We start from the raw sequence: 27,518 nt of genomic DNA on the forward strand, positions 1-27,518 counted from the left end.
TATTTCTCTAGTGTTTTCAGCTTCCATTTTTAGGGCCTCCTGCCCCTTTGTATCTTCTTCTTTCCCTTGCCTTGGCATATTGCTCAATAACGAGTCACAGGCTATCTAAGCATAGCAGAGTGAATAACAAATTCCTGTGATACTGAGGTGCGAGGGAATCTGTATGCTATTCTTCCCCATGGAATCTCCATATTAAAACGGAGGTTTTTGGGCAAACTGTTGGTGATCCTGATAGTTTTCTTTTCTTTTCATTATGAATACTTAAAAAAAATTTATTTATGTTGCTTTAAGTTCTGAGGTACATGTGCAGATTGTGCAGGTTTGTTACATAGGAGCTGAGAGTTTTCATTTCAGGCCTCTGTAAGGAAAATTCCAGGCCTCAAAACCTTTCTTCTATTTGTTATATCAGATATTCCTTAAGTAACTCTGATCTTTTTGCATTTAGCTAACTGATGAAAAACTTGAAAAAATAAAGAAAATAAAGCTACTTCCTGTTGATCCATGCATATCTCTATTCTAAAGGAAGCCCATATTAGCTGATTAGTTTTTTAAAAAATGCTGTGATAGAACAAGTGGGTTTTCTGTATAATAATTGAGCTAGCTTTTGTAGAAGGCGATGGTCCCAAAGGGATTTTGTTCCTGGAAGAAAAGTTACGTTAGAACCAGTTCCCTGTTGGGTAGCTCTATGTGAGAGTTTGTAGCATACTCCTGAAACCACACTGATATTCATGGATGTTGTTTCTTCTTCTTCTTCCTTCTTATCTAATCACGAGAGTTAACGATTTTGGAGATGACTTTCGGTATCTCAACTAACCATAATGTAGAAAACGATTTATGATTACAAATGGATTAAGTACCTAGTTACTTCCACAGTTATATTTTTAGAAACAGTAAAATGATAAATCCTCTTCTTACAAAGCTTTGTGAGGATTTAAAAGAGATTACATGCCAGATTAAATTCACAGAACATAATGTCAAATTTTTCCTAACAAATTGCGGCATGCTTGTATACATATGTTCTGCATGAGCAGATTTATGTCTGTGGTAGTTTTCTTAATAAGGAAAAATGAAACAATGATGTTGCCTTTACAACAACAGCAGAAATCACTCAGCTAATTACCAATAGAGGAATGTAAATGTTCACATTTCCGGAGTGCATGCCATGTTGGCAACTCACTTTTTAATAAAAGTGCCAGTTCTTCTTAAGTCCACTAACTTTGACAATAATGATGAAAATGGAAAATAAAAATTCTTAAAGTTCAAGTTTTGTAAAAGCGCATTAAAGAAATTCATTCAATCGAATGTGCCTACTCTGCGGGAATCGGGGAGGGTTGTCGTTGACATCAGTCAGTGTGATGTTGACTGTGGTGGTCCCAGATAGTCCTCCCATCTGGCCGCCCATATCCTTGGCTTGAATCACCACTTGATACTGCTCCCTGTTTTCTCGATCCATGTTGAGCAAAGCTGTCTTGATGATACCTGTGGATGTGAAATTTAAGAGTCAAAAGGACGCATTGAAATACTTTATGGAATCATTTATTTGTGCAAACAATCATAAACCGTCACCCACAATATGCAAAACATTGTGCAGATGTCATGGTGATGTAAAAATAATTATAAGCAGCCTTTATCCTCAAGGATATTACAACCACACACAGGGGAGATAGATACATTTAAAAAAGCCAGTAATACAAGGAGAATAAAAATAAGTACAAGTCAGATGCTGCAATAGTATAGACTATTAAGAGTTATAAGACACTCAATATTATAATAACATGATGGATGTATAAATATTAAGTGTTATAAGATGCCACAGCAAAATCTAAAATGGCTTGTGGTATAAAGGTGTACTACAATAGATGCTTGATAAAAGACATTTAGGTGAATTATGAGGAAATTGTTAGGAAAACCACATACTTGAACTGACTTTTGAGTTTTCCATTATGGATTGGCTAATTATCCCTTAAATATACCTACCATAATGAATGCTCTGAGGATTTTCTAAATTATAAAGCTATGGTCTTTGGAAAATATAGCACCAGTTCTCTCATAATGATCATCTTGTATGATCCTAGAGAATTTTGGAATTAAGGTTCAAGGTCTTTCAGCCTTTTAGAATTCCTAAAGCTGACATGAACTTTAGTTCAACTGACCCCAATGGCAATCAAAATTTTTAAGTTAGGTTAATTTTGTTAGGTAGTTATAAAATAGTGAAAGAACTTCTAAACGTTTGCCCAGTTTCTCTGTAAGGTTTATGCTTAAATTAACTTGCTTTCAAATTTCACTGGAGAAGGCTTTATAACTTTCTGCAGAAGCACATTCTAGTGCTTAACAACTAATGAAGCAAAAATAGCTTTTCAAAATTTTTAACAAGAATACCTCAGACAACAGGTCAATTTTATTCCTATAGTCCTGGCTTCAGTGAAAGTGCAGCTGCTTTCTGTTCTCCAAATAATAGTAATTCTCTATTTAAATACAGGAGATCACCTTAGCCTTTTGTCCTTTAAGTTGAATAATTCTAATTTTTCATCCTCATTGTTTTTCAACTCAACATTTTCTTTCTCCTTGGGATTCTTTCCAAGTTCATCACACCACTTAACACGGAGATTTCCAAGTGGATGTGGGAACCTAGAGAGGTTTTGCTTTCTACTGAGAATAATGGATGTTTTAAAAAATGTATAAAAGGAAATTGACTCATTATGATAAAAAAGTGTAGAATTTACTAGACAGTAAAATGATATTGGCTAAAAACAAATCATTGTAAGATAGGATGCTACTTTGTGGAGAAAATACAGAAAACAGAAAAATGAGATGTTGACAAAAGCATTCCAGGTGGCATTTCACTTTGATTAGGACTGCGTCAGTTAGAGGGCTAGACAAGGATGTGGTAACAAACGATGCAAAATCTTAGTGGCTTCACACAAGCAAAGTTTATTTTTTTCTTGTGCTCCAGACAGGTAAGCAGGTAGTTCTGTTCACCATGCCACTCAGACATTCAGGCTATAGACTACATCTCAACACTGGTTTTCATGATCACTGTGGCAAGGGACAGGAATTTTCAATCCTGTCCCTTGAAAATTTTACTTAGAAGCGACTTTTATCATTATCATAAATCGCATGGCTACATCTAGTTTCGGAGCAGAATAGAGAGACACAATCCTACTAAATATTTAGAAAAAAAAGATTCTGGATATCTGTAAACAGGCCAATAGCTATCAAAAAGGGGTTGACCTTTTAGTTTTGCCCCGAACTGGAAGAAAACTAAGGCAATGCATAATTTTTCTCAATCTACTCCATATAAAGGGTGGGTGAAAGTGTCATGTTTATAAATATATCATTAGCATTTGGTAGATGAATGTAAGAAAAATCCAATCACACTGATTATTTTTATTAAAAAATACACTAGCTCAGCTGAGCATGCCAATTAAAATTACAGATTGTAAAAAGAAGGATCAAAAAATCTAACCTGTTTCTGATTCAACTGAAAAATAGGGCTGTCCCTGTAGAATACTGTAGACAACTTTAGCACTGTTCCCATATGTTGGATCATCTGCATCCGTTGCGGTGACTTGGACAACAAACGTACCTGTAATGACAGAAACATAAAGTGAAAACACATCAAGAGTTCAAAAATATCAATCTTTGACACACACTTTAAAAACCACGCAATCTGAATTTTGTATGGAAATAGCATGCTGAGGAGTGGAGAACTTTGATAGGATGCTAGGAGAAAAAGAACTGGGTTCTTTAAAGAAATGCAATCAACATTTATAAATTGTTTCAGGATTAGGTTACAGAGAATCATGGGAACAATCATGACTTCAGGTAGAAATGATTCCAGCCTGTTCCCAGTGGCAGGAATTGGAACTGGACTCTTGCTTTAGTGATTCCTTCAAGTTACCCAGGACAGTCAATCAGCATCTTGCTTCCTTTGTCCACAGGAATTAGTTCAGGAGTTGTCCAGTCAGGGGCCACTCATGGTTTTGCTGGAAATTCTGTCATAGATACTCTTGTCTTTGGACTCTAAAGTGCTGATATACCTTTGCAGCAGCTGTTTTGTGATCTTAGAAATGCCAGCCCAAGGACAAGTTGAACAGAATAGAAAATTACAGAAAAACAGCTAGAACTCAGATCAAATCCTGTCCAAAGCCCGTTTTACTTGTGGACCTAAGTGACATGACCAATAAATACTTATTTGTTGTTGTTTAAACTAGTGTGGGTTGGGTTTCCTGTTATTTACCAATAAAAGCATCCTAAATGATAAATCTATCTGACAATTCTAAACAGTTGAAAGACCTTGAACCTTAAAGGCTGTAGTTATGGATTACATAAAGAATCAATGAATTGAAATAGCAGAGCACAAACATCTGGAATCTGTAATTCCAAAAGGTTATTATAATTAAATTGTATATTCAAAGAAGGCTATTACATTTCAGATTGTTATTCTTATTTTAGAGACCGCAGTCACCTAACAATCTTCAAAGTATTCTTAACCCCCTGAAATTCCACATAAACTTTCATGTGTATGTCTACATGCCTATTTCACTGAAGAGAAGGTCTATAGATTTTATACGATCTCAAAGGGCTCTGTGACTTCCCAAAAGGATAAGCGTCTCTGATTAAGATCACTTAATGGCTGTTTTTTGTTATTTGTATCAGATAACCAGTAAGCATTCTGCTGGAGTTTCCCTTTCTGTGAAAGGGGAAGGGAAGTTACATCTAGGGAATATTAGGAATTCTACATTGCTTTTGTAATAGCTAGCCAACTTCACTTGTTGAACAAATAGATTGTAATACTCTAGGATTGGCTACCCTGAATGTATATTGCTGATGCACAAAACAGAGTACCTACCCTTGCAATTTGTCAAGGGAGGTGGGGAGAATGAGAACATCTTATGATTTTTAGAGTGAGAGTGAAGTCAACCAACACTCAAGTTCTTATTTAACATTAACACAAAATTTGATGGCTTTTAGAATATGATATCTGGACATTTTAAATGTCTATTCGTTGCCAGATATTGTACTAGGGGCTCTGCACCTGTTTTCTCATCTAATTCTCATGATGGCCCTTAGGAGTTGACATTTATTATTTATTTTTTCAAGATACAGAACTGGAGGATCAGAGAAATCAAATAATTTGCCCAAGGCTACACCGCTGGCTCTAGTAGAGTTTCAAATTCAGTTCTGTTTGATACCGATGTCCATTTTTGCTCCCACCCCATTGTCCTACTACCTTTATGTAATTTCTTGAAGATGCCTTTGTATAATTACGATAATGACATATCAATTAAGGATGATGAATATCAGCTTAACTGTGACTGTGTGCAAATTGAAAAAAGGTTTTTTTGACCCTGGAGATGTATTACCGTCAATCACCCCTAAATGTTTGTAATACAAATTTAATTCTATAATGGCTTCAAAAGTGAATGGCGCCTTTAGAACTGTGCAGTGCAATACCTGCATATCTGGTTACAGTTGCCCTGAATGGTGCTGATGAAGAGACTATTCTTCATGAACTCTTCTGCCTTTTACCACGGAAAGGAGAAATTGTTCTCCTAACAAATTTTTCTCTTTAGAGAATGCCATGCTATTGCTGCTATAACCAGTGAAGAAGAAGAAGAACAAAATCCAGTCATCTCTCTCTTTGCTTTGTGAGGCTTGCAATTTTTGTAACAAAACAAAGTGGCTTTACATAATGAGATAAGCAATTTCTTCGTAAGAAAAATGTAGAAGTTTTACAACGATTTCCATGGATTGGTTATTTTCTATGTCTTGGATCTGTGAACTACCATGTCTCTGATATCTAAGTGACAGAATCATAATAAAGTTATGTAATTTCAGCTCTTTTGAATTTGACAGAGTGAAAATAAAAATAATTCTTTATATAAGTAGTTTAAAATTTGTCACTGTCTCCCATGAAGGACTTCAATGTGGCTAAGAGTGATGTCAGTAGAATTCTTTTTCTTAATTTAAATCCTGTTTACTTCTCCTAATTTAAACAAATTAAATCTATTACTTATTTAAAATAAGTAGTGGAATTGTGTATAAAGTGTTAATTCACTCTGTGTATGTCATGAAAGTCTTTCATTTCCACCAGGTAATAAAGGGTCCTCTCCCTAGACATAACCTTCCTATTGTTTATGGATTAAAAAATGTTCTTTGAATCTCTTTTCCAGATATACAGTTACTAGATACTTAAAGCAACCATCACTACTTTGGAGACTGGACTGTAAATGTAAGCTTTTATTTTCTATCTGGGTGGTTGTTACTTGGACCCTAACACTGATGTGGGCTAAGAGAAGTGGAGAAGGTCGCTGTCTTTCAGCCCAAACAAGAGAACGGGCATTCAGGATGGGAGAGAAAGGAGATGGTCTCTCTTCCGACCTCCCGCTTCCGCCCTGCCACTTGTCAGAATCTCTTTAGAGGAGATGTGGTTTTAAAAATAAGAAATAGAAATACCATCTGATCCAGCAATCCTATTACTGGGTATATATCCAAAGTATTATAAGTCATTCTACTATAAAGACACATGCACATGTATGATTATTGCTGCAGTGTTTACAACACAAAGACTTGAAACCAAGCCAATCCCCATCAATGATAGACTGATAAAGAAAATGTGGCACATATACACCATGGAATACTATGCAGCCATAAAAAGGATGAGTTCATGTCCTTTGCAGGGACATGGATGAAGCTGGAAATCATCATTCTCAGCAAATGGATACAAGAACAGAAAACCACATGTTCTCACTCATAGGCTGGTGTTGAAAAATGAGAACAATGAGAACACATGGACACAGGAAGGGCAACATCACACACTGGGGCCTGTTGGGGGTGGGGGAGATAGAGGAGGATTAACAGAGTGTGGGGGATTGGGGAGGGATAACATTAGGAGAAATACCTAATTTTTAGATGATGGGATGGATGCAGCAAACCACCATGGCATGCGTATACCTATGTAAGAATCCTGCACGATCTGCACATGTACCCCAGAAAAAGTATAATTTAAAAAAGAAAAAAAATAAAATGAGACTAGAGTAATATTAGGAAACATATGCACTTACAGTAATATTAGGAGACAGGGAAAAGGAAAAATTCCCTTTTCCCCACCCATGTATTAGGACATACATGGAATGAAGAAGTGAGCATCTAAATTCATTCAGCTCAGTACTTGGAGTTCATGGGATTCCTTACTTAGCGGATGCACTAGGGGAGAGCCAGTTTTTGGTTGAAGTCACATCTCACTCACCGACATCAGACATTTCGGGGACGGTGGCTGTGTAAACCTCCTTGGTGAATATTGGTTCATTGTCGTTGATGTCATGGATCTTGATGATGAATTCAGACTCGGGCTCCACGGGTCTCCCTGTCCTTCTATTTATGGCTTGAGCTCGAAGGATGTAAACAGGTTTTTCTTCCCTGTCCAGCCTCTTGGTGGCCTGTATGTCGCCTGTGTTTTCATTAATAATGAAGAGATCTCCTGCTCCATCTCCTGAAAGGATATATTTAAGTGATCCATCTCCTCTATCCTGGTCTGAATGTAACTAGTGTAGAAAAAAAAAGATTAAAGAAAGTAAAAGTCAAGCATGTGGTCCTAAACTGTTTTTGTCTTTTTGGTGCATGCTATGTTAACTTTTATTCAATTATTTCTAAGGCTTGCAGGTTTTTTTTCTTTTTATCATTTACATAACCTCTCAATGGTAAATTCCTTCATTAATGAACATGTGTCTTTATAACCATAGCATTTTCCAGAATGGGATCAGAGTTTGGGAGAAAATTCAGTAATCTTTATTTTGAAGAAGGGAAAACAAAAGGCAAGAGCCATAGTAAGGTAGCCAAGGACATATTAGGCTGGCTGGAATAAAACTCTTTTCACTATTTTCACTACAGCTTTCACATTCCACTAATACACTCTCGCCCTCACTTGTATGTACACAAATGTATTAGAGAAGCAACATCCTATTGAGAAAAGGACTTTGATTTTTGAACTAGAGAGTCTTGGATATATCCTCTTTCTCCTTGACATTTATTATCTTGGCGAATTCAGGGAAGCTGGCAACCTCCTTGAGTCTTGGAGATTATAACCATTTTTTTCTGGGAAGATGTGATGTTTATTTATTTATGAAATTCATCTCGAAGCATTTGAGAAATATCCTAAGGGCTGCCATGAGAAATTCCTTGAAAATCACCTGACTAGATAATTTACAGGTCATTTGGAACAATAACATTTCACATTCAGATTTCAGTATAAGATAGGAAAGGATCTTCTAATAATTAGAGTCAACCTAAAATTGAAACAGTCTGTCCTATGAGGTAGTGAGGTCCCTGCTCCTAAAGGTAATCAAGCAGAGACTCTGATGACTAACTGTCAGTGATATGGTTCTGGGTAAAGGGTGAAATTAAGTGAATTCTGAGGATACTATGGAAATAGAAGATGAGAATCCTAACCTGGATAAGTAGTCCATGTTTCCTGTCCCAAAGATTATATCCACAGTGTTGAGTTTCTAATGTTTCCTAACTTCCCTTTTTCTCACCCAGTAAAAGGTTAGATGATACCTTTAGATGGTACTTAGACCTAACTATAGGTCTATAGGATATATATATATGTATATATATACACATAAGCATTTATAATTAGGATATATATATATACACATATACACACTTAAAATTAGGATATATATATATATATATCCTATCCCATATATATAGAAAATTATATCTACACATTATATATATTATATATATAGGATAGGATATATAATATATATAATTTTCTCTATATATTTATATATAATTATCTATATATATTGTATATCCTGTCCTATATATATAACATATATATAATTTTCTATATATATATAAAATTATATATACACATAGGATAGGGTGTGTGTGTGTGTGTGTGTGTGTGTGTGTGTGTATGTATAAAATTAGGTCAGTAGGTCTTCAGATAATCGAACCCTATTTGCAAATTTTCAAAAAGTCCTTTTTATTAGGGAGGACTATTTATAAATCCCCAGAATTATAAGCATCCATGGTATATAGAGAAGTCAGTCTTAGTGGGAAGGCTGCTACTCTCTACCTTGTTTCAATTCTGTCTAAACAGAGTACGGGCCATGCTACAAATGGCAACAACAGCGACACCAAGCCTTCCTCCTGTTAATATACTGCACAAAGTGCTCAGAGACGCATTACACATATGAAAATAGACTCTTAGGGCAGAAAGACACTTTAAAAATAATCTAACCTAGTCTAAAAGTATTCCACTGAATATCATTTACAGGAAGCGCTGAGGGAAAGAAATACTTTATATACGTCCCCTTTCTTGGAGTCATGGTTAACATGTCAAAGGCTCTGAGTGTCTGCACTTTGAAACTATATTTGATTTGGTGTAATCTAGTTTTCCCTAACTTTTTTGTTTAAATAATCCTTTTTGGATGTAACTTATATTGATACCCCCCATACCAGTTTTCCAAAAAAGATACTTTGGGAAACATGAACTAATTTAAAATCCATCATTGTGGAGTCAAGAAAACTGAGAATCCGGTGTGTGCTGTTTCCAAAATCACATAGCTCACATGAGAGAGTCTGAAGATTAACACTTGAGCACAGGAAGAGGCTTTATAAATGGAGTGGTGCAACTTTCTCCTTTTTAGAGGCAGAGAAACTGTGTCTAATGAAACACACCGAAAGCGAGTTAATCGTGGCATTTGGGGAAGAGAATATTATTCATATAATTAGTAGCCTTGAAAGCAATTTGGCAGAAATAATGGAAGATAAATTCGAATGGGGAGGAAATTGCTTAGAAGTGAGATAAATGCAATCAGAAATGTAAAACAAGAGCATCCCATGATTTGAGTAATGGGATACGCTAAGGAAACGTTGAAACCGTGATGCCACAGAAAGAGCCACTGGGGAAAGTTTAACTCTCCATCGTCAAATTCAAATGACTGAAGAGGCTCTTAAAAAGCGATTTCATTAACCCATGAGGAAGGAAACCTATGTCACTGCCTGGCGGATCCTTGCTCTAGGGCAGCTGTGGTCAGCAGCCTGGCACAGTGCGGGGGGCACGGTTCTAGGCGTGAGCCATGTTCATTCTTTTTCACTCAGCAAGTGTAAGACCACAGCAGAGTCAATTAACCTCCCTCAGCCAGAATCCTTATCTGCAAAATGAGGATAATAAGAGCTACACAGCAAGGCTGTTGTGAAGATCTAATTGAAGACCACATGCAAATAGTACATTAACCACCATGTAAACATGCAGTAAAAGCATGGTATGTGTCTTATAAATTACAAAGTGCCTCCCAAATTTAAGAGAGTGCTACCATTATTAACTCTTAGTTCATAATCAGCATGTTTTTGCTCCTATTTTGACTTTGAGAACTTTGTTTAGAAGACTTTGAAAATGCAATTTTACAGACACATGGTATCTCTAAGGTAAAATCTGTGATCAAAAGCCAGTGTTTTTTAGCTGGCGGTGGAGGGAGGGCCATTGGTGTCTTTACATGTGATTTATTATATTCGGTATTCCACTAGATTATACACGCTTCTCCACCAGTTCTTTCATCGGTTTCAATATGTAATTGTTGCACACTTAATAGGTGAATTCGCACAAGATTTATTCAGGTAAAAGTAATCAGAAACTTATTTTTAGCTGTCAGGAGAGACCATTTCGATGACTTACAGAACAAACACCCCAGACAGTGTAAAAGGGCAGAAGAAACGTCAAAGAGGAGTGTGGGCTAGGATTGCTTTGCAGATTACAGTTCTGATTTATCAATATTTGAAAACTAGTGGGAAAACGCATCTCTTCTCTTTGCATTGCCTGGTAAAAAAGCAATTTAACCTCCTCCCTCCAAAGTGCGTTTTCTGGGTCTGTCAGAGTACAAGGAGCAGAAACCTCCCAAAGTCTCTGCTTTTTCTTCCTACTCTCCTCCTCTGCCATTGAACTCCCCTGGGGCCAGTTCTTTACTTAGGGAAAAAAGGAAACGTAAGACATCAGTGCCTGTGAAAGAGGTGGTGAAAACCAGACATTAGGGGTTTATTGAGCACTTAGATTTTAATTGAATTTTTTCTTTTGTGATGTCATCCATCATGGTTACTGTAAAAGACAGAAGTTAAACAACAGCAAATAAAAGGTTGTAGGCTGCCTGAGGCATGTTTTTACTAATGTCAGTTTAATGTGGCTGTTCCATTAAGTTTAATCATCTGGTTCACTTTTAACGATTCACCATCAAGTAAAAATTATCCACTCGCCTCAGAAAGTCACATCTCACTTGTGGCTGGTAAGACTTTTTACTACTGTACCTGTAGCATTTTGTGCCAGAGGGAGCTTTTGGTCTCCATCTGTTTCCTTTGTTGATTTTTAATATTTATTTATTTATTTATTTAGAGATGGAGTCTCACTCTGTCACCCAGGCTGGAGTGCAGTGGCATGATCTCGGCTCACTGCTGCCTCTGCCTTCCAGGTTCAAGTGATTCTCCTGGTTCAGCCTGCCGTGTAGCTGGGATTATAGGCACCTGCCAACACAACTGGCGGTAATTTTTTTGTGTATTTTTAGTAAAGATAGAGTTTCACCATGTTGGCCAGGCTGGTCTCAAACTCCTGACCTCAAATGATCTGTCTGCCTTGAGCCTCCCAAAGTGATGAGATTACAGGTGTGAGCCACTGTGCCCAGCTGATATATATCTATATATGTGATATCTATCTATCTATCTATCTATCTATCTATCTATCTATCTATCATCTATCTATCTATTTATGATATAAGAAATATCAGCATCTTGGCAAATAAACACAGGGATTTGTGGCTGTAGACATAGCTCCATAGTGGGTGACACCAAAACCATGGCAGCATCTTTGCCTGCTGGGTGTTGTGGTTTCCTGGGGACGCAGCATGGTTTTACACTCTAAATGTGCCAACTCCCTACTTGACTTTAAATCAAATTCAAAGGCATAACAAAGACTTTTAGTGATCTACGAAGCCAGCTAATGCTGTCCGATTGCTCCCATTTCCTGTGTGTCCCCAAGTCACCATCTGAGTCAGGGACCAAATGGAATCTCCTAAGCATATGCATTTTTGAGACATAAAACAGTCCAAACAATGTTGGTGAGGGTGTGGAGAAAAGGGAACACTCGTACACTGTTGGTGGGAAGGTAAATTAGTTCAATCTCTATGGAAAACAGTATGGCGATTTCTCAGAGAACTAAAAAGAGAACTACCATTCGACCCAGCAATTCAGTAAATCATTCAGTCATCTACCCAAAGGAAAAGCATTGTATCAGAATGACACCTGCATTCATATGTTTACCACGGCATCATTCACAACAGCAAAGGCATCGAACCAACCTACGTGCCCACCAACAGTTGACTGGGTAAAGAAAATGTGGTACATCTACACCCCAGAATACTACAAAGATGTAAAAAAGAATGAGGTCATGTCCTTTGCGGCAACATGAATGGAGCTGGAGGCCATTATCCTAAGTGAACTAACACGGACACAGAAAATCAAATACCACATGTTCTCATTTATAAGTGGGAGCTGAACAAAAAGTACACATGGACATAACAATAGGGAAAATAAACTCTGGAGACTCCAAAGCGGGGAGGAAGGAGAGTGATGGTTGAAAAATCACCTACTGGGTACAATGTCTAATAATAGGGTGATGGGTAAACTAGAAACCCAACCCCTACCATTACACATAAGAAGTGCATGTATCTTCTGATCTAAAATAAAAATTAAGTGAGACATTTATGCAGCCAATAAACATATGAAAAAAAGCTCATTATTACTGGTTATTAGAGAAATGCAAATTAAAACCACATTGAGATACTATCTCATGCCAGTTAGAATGGCAATCATTAAAAAGTCAGGAAACAGATGCTGGAGAGGATGTGGAAAAATTAGGAATGCTTTTACAATGTTGGTGGGAGTGTAAATTAGTTCGACCACTGTGGAAAACAGTGTGGTGATTCCTCAAGGATCTAGAACTAGAAATAACATTTGACCCAGCAATCCCATTACTGGGTATATACCCAAAGGATTATAAATCAAGACACAAGCAAATTTATGTTTATTGCGGCACTGGTCACAATAACAAGGACTTGGAACCAACCCAAATGCCCATCGGTGATAGACTGGTTAAAGAAAATGTGGCACATATACATCATGGAATACTATACAGCCACGAAAAAGAATGAGTTCATGTCCTTTGAAAGGACATGGATGAAGCTGGAAACCATCATTCTCAACAAACCAACATAAGAACAGAAAACCAAACACCACATGTTCTCACTCATAAGTGGGAGTTGAACAATGAGAACATGGACACAGGGAGGGGAACATCACACACCCAGGCCTGTTGGGGGTAGGGGACTAGGGGAGGAATAGCATTAGGAGAAATACCTAATGTAGATAATGGGTTGATGGATGCAGCAAACCACCATGGCACATGTATACCTGTGTAACAAACCTGCACATTCTGCTCATGTACCCCAGAACTTGAAGTATAAATTAAAAAGACTAGCTTACATTTGTAGTCCCAGCATTTTGAGATGCCGAGTTGGGCAGATCATGAGGTCAGGAGATTAAGACCATCCTGGCCAATATGGTGAAGCCCTGTCTCTACTAAAATACAAAAATCAGCCGGGTGTGGTGGTACGTGCCTGTAATCCCAGCTAATTGTGAGGCTGAGGCAGGGGAATTGCTTGAACCTGGAAGGTGGAGGGTGCAGTGAGCCGAGATCACACCACTGCACTCCATTCTGGACAACGGAGCAAGACTCCATCTCAAAAAAAAAAAAAAAAAAAAAGGAAGAAAAAAATTAAATAAAAGAACTTCCTCTCCCCACCAAAAAACAGTTCAAAGAGAAGCTTACCTAGATGACACACATAGGAAAGGACCTATAGCAGCCTTACATGGGCTTAGGAAAGTATAAAGTGATGTTTGGCTAAAATGGAAAATCGAATTATGGCTAGGGTGTAATGCAAATGTAACGTTGCCCTTTAAGAAATGTTATGGTTGCTACTCTGAGAAGTCACAAGACAATTAGAGAACGCTGGTGTTGAAAAGATGCTGTGTGATTGGGATTGAGAGAGAGAAACAGCAATTACAGCAGAGAGAGAACATCTTTGTGTTAAATAGGTGGAATATTACTTTCGATCAGCACAATAAATCATTGATCAAGTTATGACCATTTGAGGCTTCACTGCATCAGTATCTACGTATATGTACAAACGTCTGCGTATATACGTACATCTTCACTTGTAATGCATACGTAATGCTAATAAAGAGACTTCGTGTTGTGAAGGCTTGGAGAAGCTTGTTGGGTAGAGTTTGTATCAGGAAGAAATAGAACCCTGCTTGAAGTATATGGCAGGGATTAGAGTCTATTCTGTTTTGGAGATTCTGGAATTATAAAAGTATATTTTAATAAGATTCCATATGAAACATTATGCTGTATTTGAATGTTAATAATTTGGTATGAGTTAACTCATTTATATGTGATGATTATTTTACCAATTGAAAAGTTGACGGCAGCATACGATTACGGCAGGTTCCCAGCTGTGGGTCGGCTGGGTGTGTGGCTATTCAACGTTGTGATTCGGTTTTCACCTTGTAATATGTGTGAATGGAAAGGGTGCAACTTCAGTGTCTCTGGTTTAGCAGGAAGTGGCTTGCTCTAGTCCAATTTTTCCCCCCCACAGGTTGCAATGTAAGTGAGACAGTGACCTGGCTTCCCCCAGGCTGATGAGGACAGTGAGGGGATGGCAAGCCACAACGTGAAAGGAACTCAGGTTCTAGAATAACCTCATATCCCACCAGCCTGTAATTGAAAGAGGAAAAAAAAGGCATTGCACTTCAGCCATTCTATTTTTGAAGTTTTTTTTATTGTTATTGTAGTTTTGCCTTGACCCTAACTCAGTGGTTCTCAACGTGCTGTCCCTGGACCAGCTGCATTGGCATTACCTGGGAATTAGTTAGAAATGGAAACTTCTAATACTATGTTGAATAGGAGTGGTGAGAGAGGGCATCCTTGTCTTGTGCCAGTTTTCAAAGGGAATGCTTCTAAAAACCCGAACACCACATGTTCTCACTCATAAGTGGGAGTTGAACAACGAGATCATGTGGACACAGGGAGGGGAACATCACACACTGGGGCCTGTACAGTGGTGAGGGGATAGGGGAGGGATAGCATTAGGAGAAATACCTAATGTAGATGATGGGGTGATGGATGCAGCAAACCACCATGGCACGTGTATACCTATACAACAAACCTGCATGTTCTGCTCATGTACCCCAGAATTTAAGTATAAAAAACAACAACAAAAAAAGAAATGGAAACTTCTGGCGCCACCTACCTCCAGAATAAAACACTCAGGGGATTTCACACAGCACTGTTTTAAGAAGCCCCTGAGGTAGTTCTAATGAGTGCTCAAGTTCGAGAGCCACTGTCTTAGCTGGTACAATGGTAATAGCTACAGTAGGGACACAGGCAAGGGAAAGGGTGAGTGTAAATGCATGCTCTGTTCTCATCACATAACCTTGGGGGAACTTAGTTAAATTCTCCAGGTCTTCATTTCCTTACTATGCTATGGAGATAATAATACTACTTAATTTACAAGTAGGTTGCTCTGACAATAAATAAAATAGTGTGTAGGATGCTTAGTAGAGGGCCTAGCTCAGAGAAGACCTTCAATAAATTACTCTTGAATTCATAAACATGAAGTATCCAAAGGTGGATTTTGGGAAAGTGGTGGGATTTGGATCTGATTTCTGACTTTTCTATTAATCAGTGAAATAAATGAACGAATCTTAGTCTCTGAATGAATCTTAATAAAGAACTGGAAGTGATGAACGTTGCCTCTTCTATCTACCCCTCAACTTTTTTTTTTTTGAAACAGAGTTTCACTCTGTCACCAGGCTGGAGTGCAGTGGCGTGACCTTGGCTCACTGCAACCTCTACCTCCCAGGTATGAGCGATTCTCCTGCCTCAACCTCCTAAGTAGTTGGGACTACAGGCATGCACCCCCATGCCCGGCTAATTTTTTTTTTTTTTGTATTTTTTAATAGACAGAGTTTCACCATATTGGCCAGAATAGTCTCAATCTCTTGACCTTGTGATCTGCTCTCCTCGGTCTCCCAAAGTGTTGGGATTACAGGCGTGAGCCACTGTGCCTGTCCCTCTATCTGCCCCTTAAATGCTGGCATCCTGTGGGCCTGTGTCTTTGGTCCTTGCTTCCCTCCTTTCACATGCTCTCCCCATGTGAGACCTTCTACCTATTTTCATGGATTCAACTTCTATCTCTGTGCCATCAGTGCCCAAATCTATCTATGAAACCAAGGAAGAGCATTTTCTTGAGATCTAGAAAATTGCTGGATAGAGTTTTTATCAGGAAGAAATGGTCCCCTTTTGGGCAAGTCCCTTAGACAACTTACACTCAGCCCAACCCTACTGATCTCATCACCTTCTCTCAAAATCATTTTCCTCCCCCTACCTCTGTGAAAGCCACCAGGGACTCATCCTAGAGCATCCCCTCTGCCACTATCCCCACATTCATTAAGCCACCAACTCTAGTCAATTCTACCTCTTATGTATATCTTGATTCACCTACATTTTTCCATTTTCACCGCTGCCACCTTGGTCCATGCCATTGCCTTTTCTCATTGGTCTATTGTAAGAAGGCACTCCAAACACACACCCAGGTTGGCTTTCTTTAGATTTTCCTTTCTGTAATTAGAACAACTTAAGAACAACACCAGCTCTGAAGATGCCACTGTCCTCTAATTAAATCCTGCAGTGTCCTCTCTTTACTCTTGGGGTAAAGTCCTCATCCCCACCCCTTAACATGGCCTCCAAAGCCCAGCAGAGCCTCTGCTTCTCCTCTTTTTGGCTCCATCAGCCATCATTCTCCCCTTAACTCTCCTGGTTCCAGCCACACCCTACTTCTTGCAGTTTCTTGAAGATACATCACTAACTAGCTCTTTCATAGCTAGACCTTCCCACATATGGTTCCCTTGACATCAAGCCCTTTTAACATCCTCACCTGGTTAAGCCAACTGCTGTGCCAGGTCTGTTTAATCTTTCTCTCCTCAGGGAAGCCTTCCTTAAGCTGCTGGTCTAAGTTAGATTCTCCTCCTATACGCAATCAATTCATTCCCCACTTAGCCATCAGCACATTCTGTTGTGCTGATAGAATGGAATTGATGTGCTTTACAGCTGTTTTCCTAGCTAGATTGAGGATTCATAAAGAAAGGCACCAAACCTGTCTAGGTCACGTCTGTATCCTCAGAGCTCAACATACAGGCACGTTATAGATACTAATAGTCAATAATAGCAAGGCATGAATGTTTGAATGAATAAGTAAATCTTGTAGAGATTAAATTGGATAAGATATTAATGACCAGTGAAGCTCTCTGGCACATAGCAGACACTCAGTAATCTCAGCGTCCTCCATTCTCTTTCTTACTTGACTTTAGGATAATTCTGTAGATCAAAAATATACATTCCTGAAATGGCCAGATAATTGAGCAATTACTACTAAACATTAGACGCTTTGTCTAATCTGAACAATCTGAGGATGTAATTCAAGTTATTGCCTAACACCTGAAAAAATTTCTTTAATAACAAATTCAACCTCAATATAATAGTAAAGCCAACTTGTACTGGATTTGTTGACAAGGATAGACCAACTGTAAGTACACTGGATTCACTGACCATCATAAACACATTGGGTTCTGGGTCAGAAGTCATCAGGTAAAGGTACAAAGGCTGCAGGATTTTACTGAACCATATTTCAAGTATCCTCCTGTTGCAGAAACTAAAGAGAAATGCTCCATTTCACAGAGACATTATTTCATAGTAAAATAATTTAACTCTGCCAACTACGACCATTTAAAACACTTATTGGTCTGAAGAGTTGCATAAGGTAATAAATAAAAGCATCTAAACTCTGCCTTCTATAAACTTGCAATTTAGGTTTGGAATAAAATATACAGAAAAAAGCAGAAACTAGACACTATGCTCTCATTAGGTATTAGGATTAACAAGGTAAGTAAATAGCATAGAAGGAACTTGTAAGTTGGAAAAGATTGAATCAGGGAACGTGTAAGCTCTTTGATGGTTTAGGAAGACCTCTACCGATGGGGAGAAAACTGATTTAGCAACCGATATAAGCGCCTGGCATGGTTTCAAGGCTCAGTGTGCGAGAAAATCAAAAGAGGCCTTGAGTATGTGCCTGGGGTAATAAAAGCCATAAAGTCAGCAAAAATAGAACCATTCCCTCCCTTACATTGCAGGGTCACATATTTTCTCACACTGCACTCAAATGTGCAAGGAAAGATGCAGCTTCCTTCTTATTATTTTTGTTTATAGCTTTTCCCTCAAGCTCTAGTCCCACTGAGGATTAGAAACTCGATACAGGTTGAATATTGACTCAGTAATTTAGTGCAATCCCAATAAAGTCTGCCTGATTCAGTAATATGGTCTCTGGATAACTCTTTTGGATAAATCCCAGTCTTTCTGGTTTCTTTCTCCTCCTACTTTGCTCCTGATCCAGTACAAGATGACATCTGTGTGTATGAAGGAGAGGAAGCCACATGGCCTTTGTCAGCGAGGAATCTGGGGGCTTTGGGAGCCAAGGACAGTCCTCATACTGCCCTCTGACCCTCTGGTCTCTAGACAATATCTCTCATCTATTACTTTCCAAAGTGGCATCTGTGGTTCTGGCAGATCATGACCTCTGCTCTCCAGTGATCAAGGTGACTAGCTTCATCTGATGTCCACCACTGGCATCACCTACTGCCCCAGAGGTCTGGCTATGTCTTCTTTGTTGCCCTTAGGACATGTAGATCTAGCTACAGGATTGCTTTGTCCTTCTATTGGACCATCTATTGGATCAATCCACTCCCTTCTTGCTCTGGAGAAGCACAGAAAGCCTCCTGGGAATGGAACAGGGCTTCTCTCTCACCACATGATTTCCCAAGAGGGAAGTGGGAAAAACCCACTCTGCTTTCAATTTTACCCACAACCTTGCCACTGTTCCACCCCGGGGATTCAGATTCGTGTGGCTCAGGGCAGTAGAAATAAGACTCTCTGTGTGTATTTGGCAGTCAGGAATGTGAAGTCCCTTCCTTGGTTTCAGGGATACCCTACCACACAAGCTTCTGTAGATGGAAGGCCCACTTCCCAGTACAAACCCTGTGGAGATAGCTGGGATGGAAAAATGTCCTGCATGCCAGGGCATGGTGCAAGTAATGCTTGGTGACTACATTTATAAATGGGATTGGTGAGTTTTATTTTGGTTGGCCGGCTTATTTTTTGATCTACAAAATGGGCTCAAAAAGGATCTAGAAAATAGGGCCGGAAACAGTGGCTCGCACCTATACTCCCAACACTTTGGGAGGCTGAAGTGGGTGAATTTCTTGAGCTCAGCAGTTTGAGACCAGCCTGGGCAACATGGCAAAACCCTTTGTCTACCAAAAACACAAAAATTAGCTGGGCATGGTGGTGTCCACCTGTAGGCCCAGCTACTCGGGAGGCTGAGGCAGGAGAATTGCTTGAACCCAGGAGGCAGAGGTGGCATATGGGAGCACCCAGGTACATAAAGCAAGTTCTTAATGACCTACAAGGAGACTTAGACTCCTGCACAATAATAGTGGGAGACTTCAACACTCCACTGTCAATATTAGACAGATCAACGAGACGGAAAATTAACAAGGATATCCAGGACTTGAACTCAGATCTGGACCAAGTGGACCTAATAGACATTGACAGAACTTTCCACCCGAAATCCACAGAATACACATTCTTCTCAATACCGCATGGCACCTACTCTAAAATTGACCACATATTTGGAAGTAAATCACTCCTCAGCAAATGCAAAAGAACGGAAATAATAAAAAACAGTCTTTCAGACCACAGTTTAATCAAATTAGAACTCAGAATTAAGAAACTAACTCAGAACTGCACAACTTCATGGAAACTGAACAACTGGCTCCTGAATGTTGACTGGATAAACAATGAAATGAAGGCAGGAATAAAGATGTTCTTTGAAATGAACCAGAACAAAGACACAACGTACCAGAATCTCTGGGACACATTTAAAGCAGTGTCTAGAGGGAAATTTATAGGAATAAATTGCCCACCAGAGAAGTGAGGAAAGATCTAAAATCAACCCCTATCATCAAAATTGAAAGAGCTAGAGGAGCAAGATCAAGAAAGTTCAAAAGCTAGCAGAAGACAAGAAATAACTAAGATCAGAGCAGAACTGAAGGAGATAAACACACAAAAAATCCTTCAAAAAACCAATAAGTCCAGGAGTTTGTTTTTTTGAAAAGATCAAAAAATGGACAGTCTGCTAGCCAGATTAATAAAAAACAAAAGGGAGAAGAATCAAAGAGATGCAATAAAAAATGATAAACGGGATATCATCACTGACTCCACAGAAATACAAACTACAATCAGAGATTACTACAAACAACTCTCTGCATATAAACCAGTAAACCTGGAAAAAATGGATAAATTCCTGGACACTTGCACCTTCCCAAACCTAAACCAGGAAGAAGTCAAAACCCTGAATAGATGAATAACAAGGGTAGAAGTTGAGGCAGGAGTTAATAGCCTACCAACCAAAAAAGTACAGGGTTCACAGCTGAATTCTACCAGGTGTACAAAGACGAGCTGGTACCATTCCTTCTGAAACTATTCCAAGCAATCCAAAAAGAGGGAATCCTTCCCAAGTAATTTTATGAGACCAACATCATCCTGATACCAAAACCTGGCAGAGACTCAACAAGAAAAGAAAACTTCAGGCCAATATCCATGATGAACATAGATGCAAAAATCTTCAATAAAATACTGGCAAACTGATTGCAACAGCACATCAAAAAGCTTATTCATCAGGACTAAGAAGGCTTCATTCCGGGGATGCAAGGCTGGTTGAACATATGCATGTCTATAAATGTAATCCACCACATAAACAGAACCAAAGACAAAAACCACATGGTTATCTCAATAGATGAGGGGAAGGCCTTTGACAAAATTCAACAGCGCTTTATACTAAAACCTCTCAATGAAATAGGTATTGAAGGAACATATCTCAAAATAATAAAAGCTATTTATGACAAACCTACAGCCAATATCATACTGAATGGGCAAAAACTGGAGGCATTCCTTTTGAAATCCGGCACTAGACAAGGATGTCCTCTGTCACCACTCCTATTCAATATAGTATTGGAAGTTCTAGCCAGAGCAATTAGGCAAGAAAAAAAAAAAATAAAGTGTATTCAATTAGGAAAAGAGAAAGTCAAATTGTCTCTATTTGCAGTAACATGATTGTATATTTAGAAGACCCCATCATCTCAACCCCAAATCTCCTTAAACTGATAATTTGGCTTTTGTTGCCAATGCCTTTTGTGTTTTAGTCATCCTCAACTTCAGCAAAGTTTGAGAATACAAAATCAATGTGTGGAAATCACAAGAATTTCTATACACAAATAACAGACTAACAGAGAGCCAAATCATGAGTGAACTGCCTTCACAATTGCTACAAAGAGAATAAAATACCTAGGAATACAACTAACAAAGGATATAAAGGACCTCTTCAAGGAGAACTACAAACCATTGCTCAAGGAAATAAGAGTGGACACAAACAAATGGAGAAACATTCCATCTCATGGTCAGGAAGAATCAATATTGTGAAAATGGCCATACTGCCCAAAGTAATTTACAGATTCAACACTATCCCCATCAAGTTACCAATGACCTTCTTCACAGAACTGGAGAAAACCACCTTAAACTTCATATGGAACCGAAAGAGAGCCTGCATAGCCAAGACAATCCTAAGCAAAAAGAACAAAGCTGAAGGCATCACACTACCTGATTTCAAACTATACTATAAAGCTACCATAATCAAAACAGCATGGTACTGGTACCAAAACAGAGATATGGACCAATGGAACAGAACAGAGGCCTCGGAGGCAACACCACACATCTACAATCATCTCTGATCTTTGACAACTCTGACAAAAACAAGCAATGGGGAAAGGATTCTCTGTTTAATAAATGGTGTTGGGAAAACTGGCTAGCCATGTGCAGAAAGCAGAAACTGGACCCCTTCCTGACACCTTACACTAAAATTAACTCAAGATGGATTAAAGACTTAAACATAAGACCTAACACCATAAAAACCCTAGAAGAAAACCTAGGCAAAACCATTCAGGACCTAGGCATAGGCCAGGACTTCATGACTAAAACACCAAAAGCATTGGCAACAAAAGCCAAAATAGAAAAACGGGACCTAATTAAACTCCAGAGCTTCTGTACAGCAAAAGAAACAATCATTAGAGTGAACTGGCAATCAACACAATGAGAAAAAATTTTTGCAATCTACCCATCTGACAAAGGGCTAATATCCAGAATCTACAAAGAAGTAAAACGGATTTACAAGAAAAAAACAAACCCACCCAAAAGTGGGTGAAGGATATGAACAGACACTTTATTAAAGAAGACATATATGAGGCCAATAAACATATGAAAAAATGCTCATCATCACTGATTATTAGAGAAATGCAAATCAAAACTACATTGAGATACCACCTCACACCGGATAGAATGGTGATCATTAAAAAATCTGGAGACAACAGATGCTGAAGAGGATGTGGAGAAATAGGAACACTTTTACACTGTTGTTGGGAATGTAAACTAGTTCAATCATTGTGGAAGACAGTGTGGTGCTTCCTCAAGGACCTAGAAATAGAAATTCCATTTGACTCAGCAATCCCATTACTGGGTATATACTCAAAGGATTATACATCATTCTATTATAAAGACATGTATGTTCATAGCGGCACTGTTTATAATAGCAAAGACCTGGAACCAACACAAATGCCCATCGATGATAGACTAGACAAGGAAAATGTGACACATATACACCATGGAATACAATGCAGCCATAAAAAAACGATGAGTTAGTGTCCTTTGTAAGGGCATGGATGAATCTGGAAACCATCATTCTCAGCAAACTGAGATAAGAACAGAAAATCAAACACTGCATGTTCCCACTCATAGGTGGGTTTTGAACAATGAGAACACATGGACACAGGGAGGGGAGCATTACACACTGGGGTCTGTTGGGGGAGTCAAGGGAGGGACAGTATGGGGGGTGGGGCTGTCAGGGAGGGATAACATGGGGAGAAATGCCAGATGTAGGTGACAGGGAATGGAGGCAGCAAACCACATTGCCCTATGTGTACCTATGCAACAATCCTGCATGATCTGCACATGTACCCCAGAACCTAAAGTATAATATGTATATATATACAGATATACATGAATATTTTAAATTATGCTTTAAGTGCTGGGATACATGTTCAGAATGTGGAGGTTTGTTAATAGGTATACACATGCCATAATGGTTTGCTGTACCCATCAACCCATCATTTACATTAGGTATTTCTCCTATTGCTAGCCCTCCCCTAAACCCCACACTCCCCAATAGGCCCTGGTGTGTAATGTTTCCCTCCTTGTGTCCATGTGTTCTCACTGTTCAACTCCCACTTATGAATGAGAACATGCAGTGTTTGGTTTTCTGTTCCTGTGTTAGCTTGCTGAGAATGATGTTTTCCAGCTTCCTCTATGTCCCTGCAAAGGACACGAACTCATCCTTTATTCATGGCCGCATAGTATTCCATGATGTATATGAGCCACATTTTTTTTTTTTTTTATCCAGTCAATCATTGATGGGCATTTGGGTTGGTTCCAAGTCTTTGCTATCGTAGAATGATGTATAATACTTTGGGTACATATCCAGTAATGTGATTGTTGGGTCAAATGATATATCTGGTTTTAAGAAATTTTTTTCTTGTTGTTGTCAGGTTTGTCAAGGATCAGATAGTTGTAGGTGTGTGGTGTTATTTCTGAGGCCTCTATTCTGTTCCATTTGTCTATATATCTATTTTGGTACCAGTACCATGCTGTTTTGGTTACTGTAGCCTTGTAGTATAGTTTGAAGTCAGGCAGCATGATGCCTCCAGCTTTGTTCTTTTTGCTTAGGATTGTCTTGGCTATACGAGCTCTTTTTTGGTTCCATATGAAATTTAAAGTAATTGTTTTCTAATTCTGTGAAGAAAGTCAATGGTAGCTTGACGCAATAGCATTGAATCTATAAATTACTTTGGGCAGTATGGCCATTTCCACGATATCGATTGTTTCTAATCATGAGCATGGAATGCTTTTCTATTTGTTTGTGTCCTCTTTTATTTCCTTGAGCAGTGGTTTGTAGTGTTCCTTGAAAAGGTTCTTCACATCCTTGTAAGTTGTATTCGTAGGTATTTTATTCTCTTTGTAGCAATTGTGAATGGGAGTTTACTCATGATTTGGCTGTTTGTCTATTATTGGTTTTTGGAAGGCTTGTAATTTTTGCACATTGATTTTGTATCCTAAGACTTTGTTGAAGTTGCTTGTCAGCTTAAGGAGATTTTGGGCTGAGATGATGGGGTTTTCTAAATATACAGTCGTGTCATCTGCAAACAGAGACAATTGGACTTCCTCTTTTCCTAACTGAACATCCTTTATTTCTTTCTCTTGCCTGATTGCCCTGTCCAGAACTTCCAATACTATGTTGAATAGGAGTGGTGAGAGAGTGCAATCTTGTCTTATCCTGGTTTTCAAAGGGAATGCTTCCAGCTTTTGGCCATTCAGTATGATATTGGCTATGGGCTTGTAATAAATAGCTCTTATTATTTTGAGATATGTTCCATCCATATCTAGTTTATTGAGAGTTTTTAGCATGAAGGGGTGAATTTTATCAAAGGCCTTTTCTGCATCTATTGAAATAAGCATGTGGTTTTTGTCCTTGGTTCTGTTTATGTGATGGATTAGGTTTGTTGATTTGCATATGTTGAACCAGCCTTGCATCCCAGGGATGAAGTCAGCTCGATCGTGGTGGATAAGCTTTTTGCCATGCTGCTAGATTTGGTTTACCAGTATTTTATTGAGGATTGTTGCATCAATGTTCTTCAGAAATATTGGTCTGAAATTTTCTTTTTTTGTTGTGTCTCTGCCAGGTTTTGGTGTCAGGATAATGCTGAACTCATAAAATGAGTTAGGGAGGATTCCCTGTTTTTCCATTGTTTGGAATAGTTCCAGAAGGAATGGTACCAGCTCCTCTTTGTATCTCTGGTAGAATTTGGCTGTGAATCCATCTGATCCTGGGCTTTTTTGGGTTGGTAGGCTATTAATTACTGCCTCAATTTCAGAACTTGTTTTTGGTCTATTCAGGGATTTGAGTTCTTCCTGGTTTAGTCTTATGAGGAATTTATCAGTGTCCAGGAATTTATCAATTTCTTCTAGATTTTCTAGTTTATTTGCATAGAGGTGTTTATAGTATTTCTCTGATGGTAGTTTGTATTTCTGTGAGATCAGTGGTGATATCTCCTCTATCATTTTTTGTGTCTCTTTGATTTTTCTCTCTTTTCTTCTTTATTAGTCTGGCTAGCAGTCCATTTATTTTGTTAATCTTTTCAAAAAAAAACCAGGTCCTGGATTCACTGATTTTCTGAAGGGTTTTTATGTCTCTATCTCCTTCAGTTCTGCTCTGATCTTAGTTATCTCTTGTCTTCTGCTAGTTTTTGAATTTGTTTGATCTTGCTTCTCTAGTTATTTTAATTGTGATGTTAGGGTGTCAATTTTAGATCTTTCCCGCTTTCTTCTGTGGACATTTAGCGCTATAAATTTCCCTCTAAACACTGCTCTAGCTGTGTCCCAGAGATCCTGGTGTGCTGTGTTTTTGTTTTCATTGGTTTCAAAGAACTTTTTTATTTCTGCCTTAATTTCATTATTTAGCTAGTAGTTATTCAGGAGCAGGTTGTTCAGTTTCCATGTAGTTGTGTGGTTTTGAGTCAGTTTCTTAATCCTCAGTTCTAATTTGATTGCACTGTTGTCTGAGAGACTGTTTGTTATGATTTCCATTCTTTTGCATTTGCTGAGGAGTGTTTATTTCCAATTATGTGGTCAATTTTAGAATAAATGCGATGTGGTGCTGAGAATGTATATTCTGTCAATTTAGGGTGGAGAGTTCTGTAGATGTCTATTAGGTCTGCTTGGTCCAGAGCTGAGTTCAAGTCCTGAATATCCTTGTTAATTTTCGGTCTTGCTGATATGTCTAATATTGACAGTGGAGTGTTAAAGTCTCCCACTATTATTGTGCAGGAGTCTAAGTCTCTTTGTAGGTCATGAAGAACTTGCTTTATGAATCTGGGTGCTCCTGTATTGGGTGCATAGTTTAGGATAGTTAGCTCTTCTTGTTGCATTGATTCCTTTACCATTATGTAATGCTCTTCTTTGTTTTGATCTTTGTTGGTTTAAAGTCTGTTTTATCAAAGACTTGGATTGCAACCCATGCTTTTTGTTTTTTGCTTTCCATTTGCTTGGTAAATCTTCCTCCATCCCTTTATTTTGAGCCTATGTGTATCTTTGCACATGAAATGGGTCTCCTGAATACCCATGGTGCTCACCAATGGGTCTTGACTCTTTATCCAATTTGCCACTCTGTGTCTTTTAATTGGTGCATTTAGCCCATTTACATTTAAGGTTAATATTGCCATGTGTGAATTTGATCCTGGCATTATGATGCTGGCTGGTTATTTTGCCCTTTAGTTGATGCATTTTCTTCATTGTATCGATGGTCTCTACAATTTGGTATATATATATATATATATATATTTTTTTTTTTTTTGCAGTAGCTGGTACTGGTTTTTCCTTTCCATGTTTAGTGCTTCTTTCAGGAGCTCTTGTCAGGCAGGCCTGGTGTTGACAAAATATCTCAGCATTTGCTTGTCTGTAAAGGATTTTATTTTTCCTTCCCTTATGAAGCTTAGTTTGGCTGGATATGAAATTCTGGGTTGAACATTCTATTCTTTAAGGATGTTGAATATTGGCCCCACTGTCTTCTGGTTTGTAGGGTTTCTGCAGAGAGATCTGCTGTTAGTCTGATGGGCTTCCCTTTGTGGGTAACCCCACCTTTCTCTCTTTCTGCCCTTAGTGTTTTTTTCTTCATTTCAACCTGGTGAATCTGATGATTATGTGCCTTGGGTTGCTCTTCCCAAGGAGTATCTTTGTGGTGTTCCCTGTATTTCCTGAATTTGAATGCTGACCTGTCTTGCTAGGTTGGGGAAGTTCTCCTGGATAATATCCTGAAGAGGGTTTTCCAACTTGGTTCCATTCTCCCTGTCACATTCAAGTACACCAATCAAATGTAGGTTTGGTCTTTTCACATAGTCCCATATTTCTTGGAGGCTTTGTTTGTTCCTTTTCATTCATTTTTCTCTAATCCCGTCTTCATGCTTTATTTCATTAAGTTGGTCTTCAATCTCTGATATCCTTTCTTCCACTTGATCAATTCGGCTATTGATATTGTGTGTGCTTCATAAAGTTTTTGTGCTGTGTTTTATAGCTCCATCAGATTATTTATGTTCTTATCTAAACTGGTTATTCTAGTTAGCAATTCATC

The 27,518-nt window shown here is 38.5% G+C and overlaps 1 protein-coding gene across 4 annotated transcripts in view; it reads right to left on the reverse strand.

Annotated features, from left to right (window-relative positions):
- CDH6 (cadherin 6) overlaps positions 1-27,518 on the reverse strand; it is a 150,356-nt gene that overhangs the window by 27,527 nt on the left and 95,311 nt on the right. For all 4 annotated transcript variants that reach the window (XM_002745091.7, XM_035291744.3, XM_035291743.3 and 1 more), the window contains exons 3-5: positions 7,253-7,547; positions 3,467-3,586; positions 1,312-1,479 (exon numbers count right to left, since the gene is read on the reverse strand). In XM_002745091.7, the coding sequence (XP_002745137.1) occupies positions 1,312-1,479; positions 3,467-3,586; positions 7,253-7,547 (583 nt within the window). The remainder of the gene's footprint in view (positions 1-1,311; positions 1,480-3,466; positions 3,587-7,252; positions 7,548-27,518) is intronic.

This window comes from Callithrix jacchus, chromosome 2 (genome assembly GCF_049354715.1).
Source record: "Callithrix jacchus isolate 240 chromosome 2, calJac240_pri, whole genome shotgun sequence".
In the NCBI taxonomy this organism is placed as follows: Eukaryota; Metazoa; Chordata; class Mammalia; order Primates; family Cebidae; genus Callithrix; species Callithrix jacchus.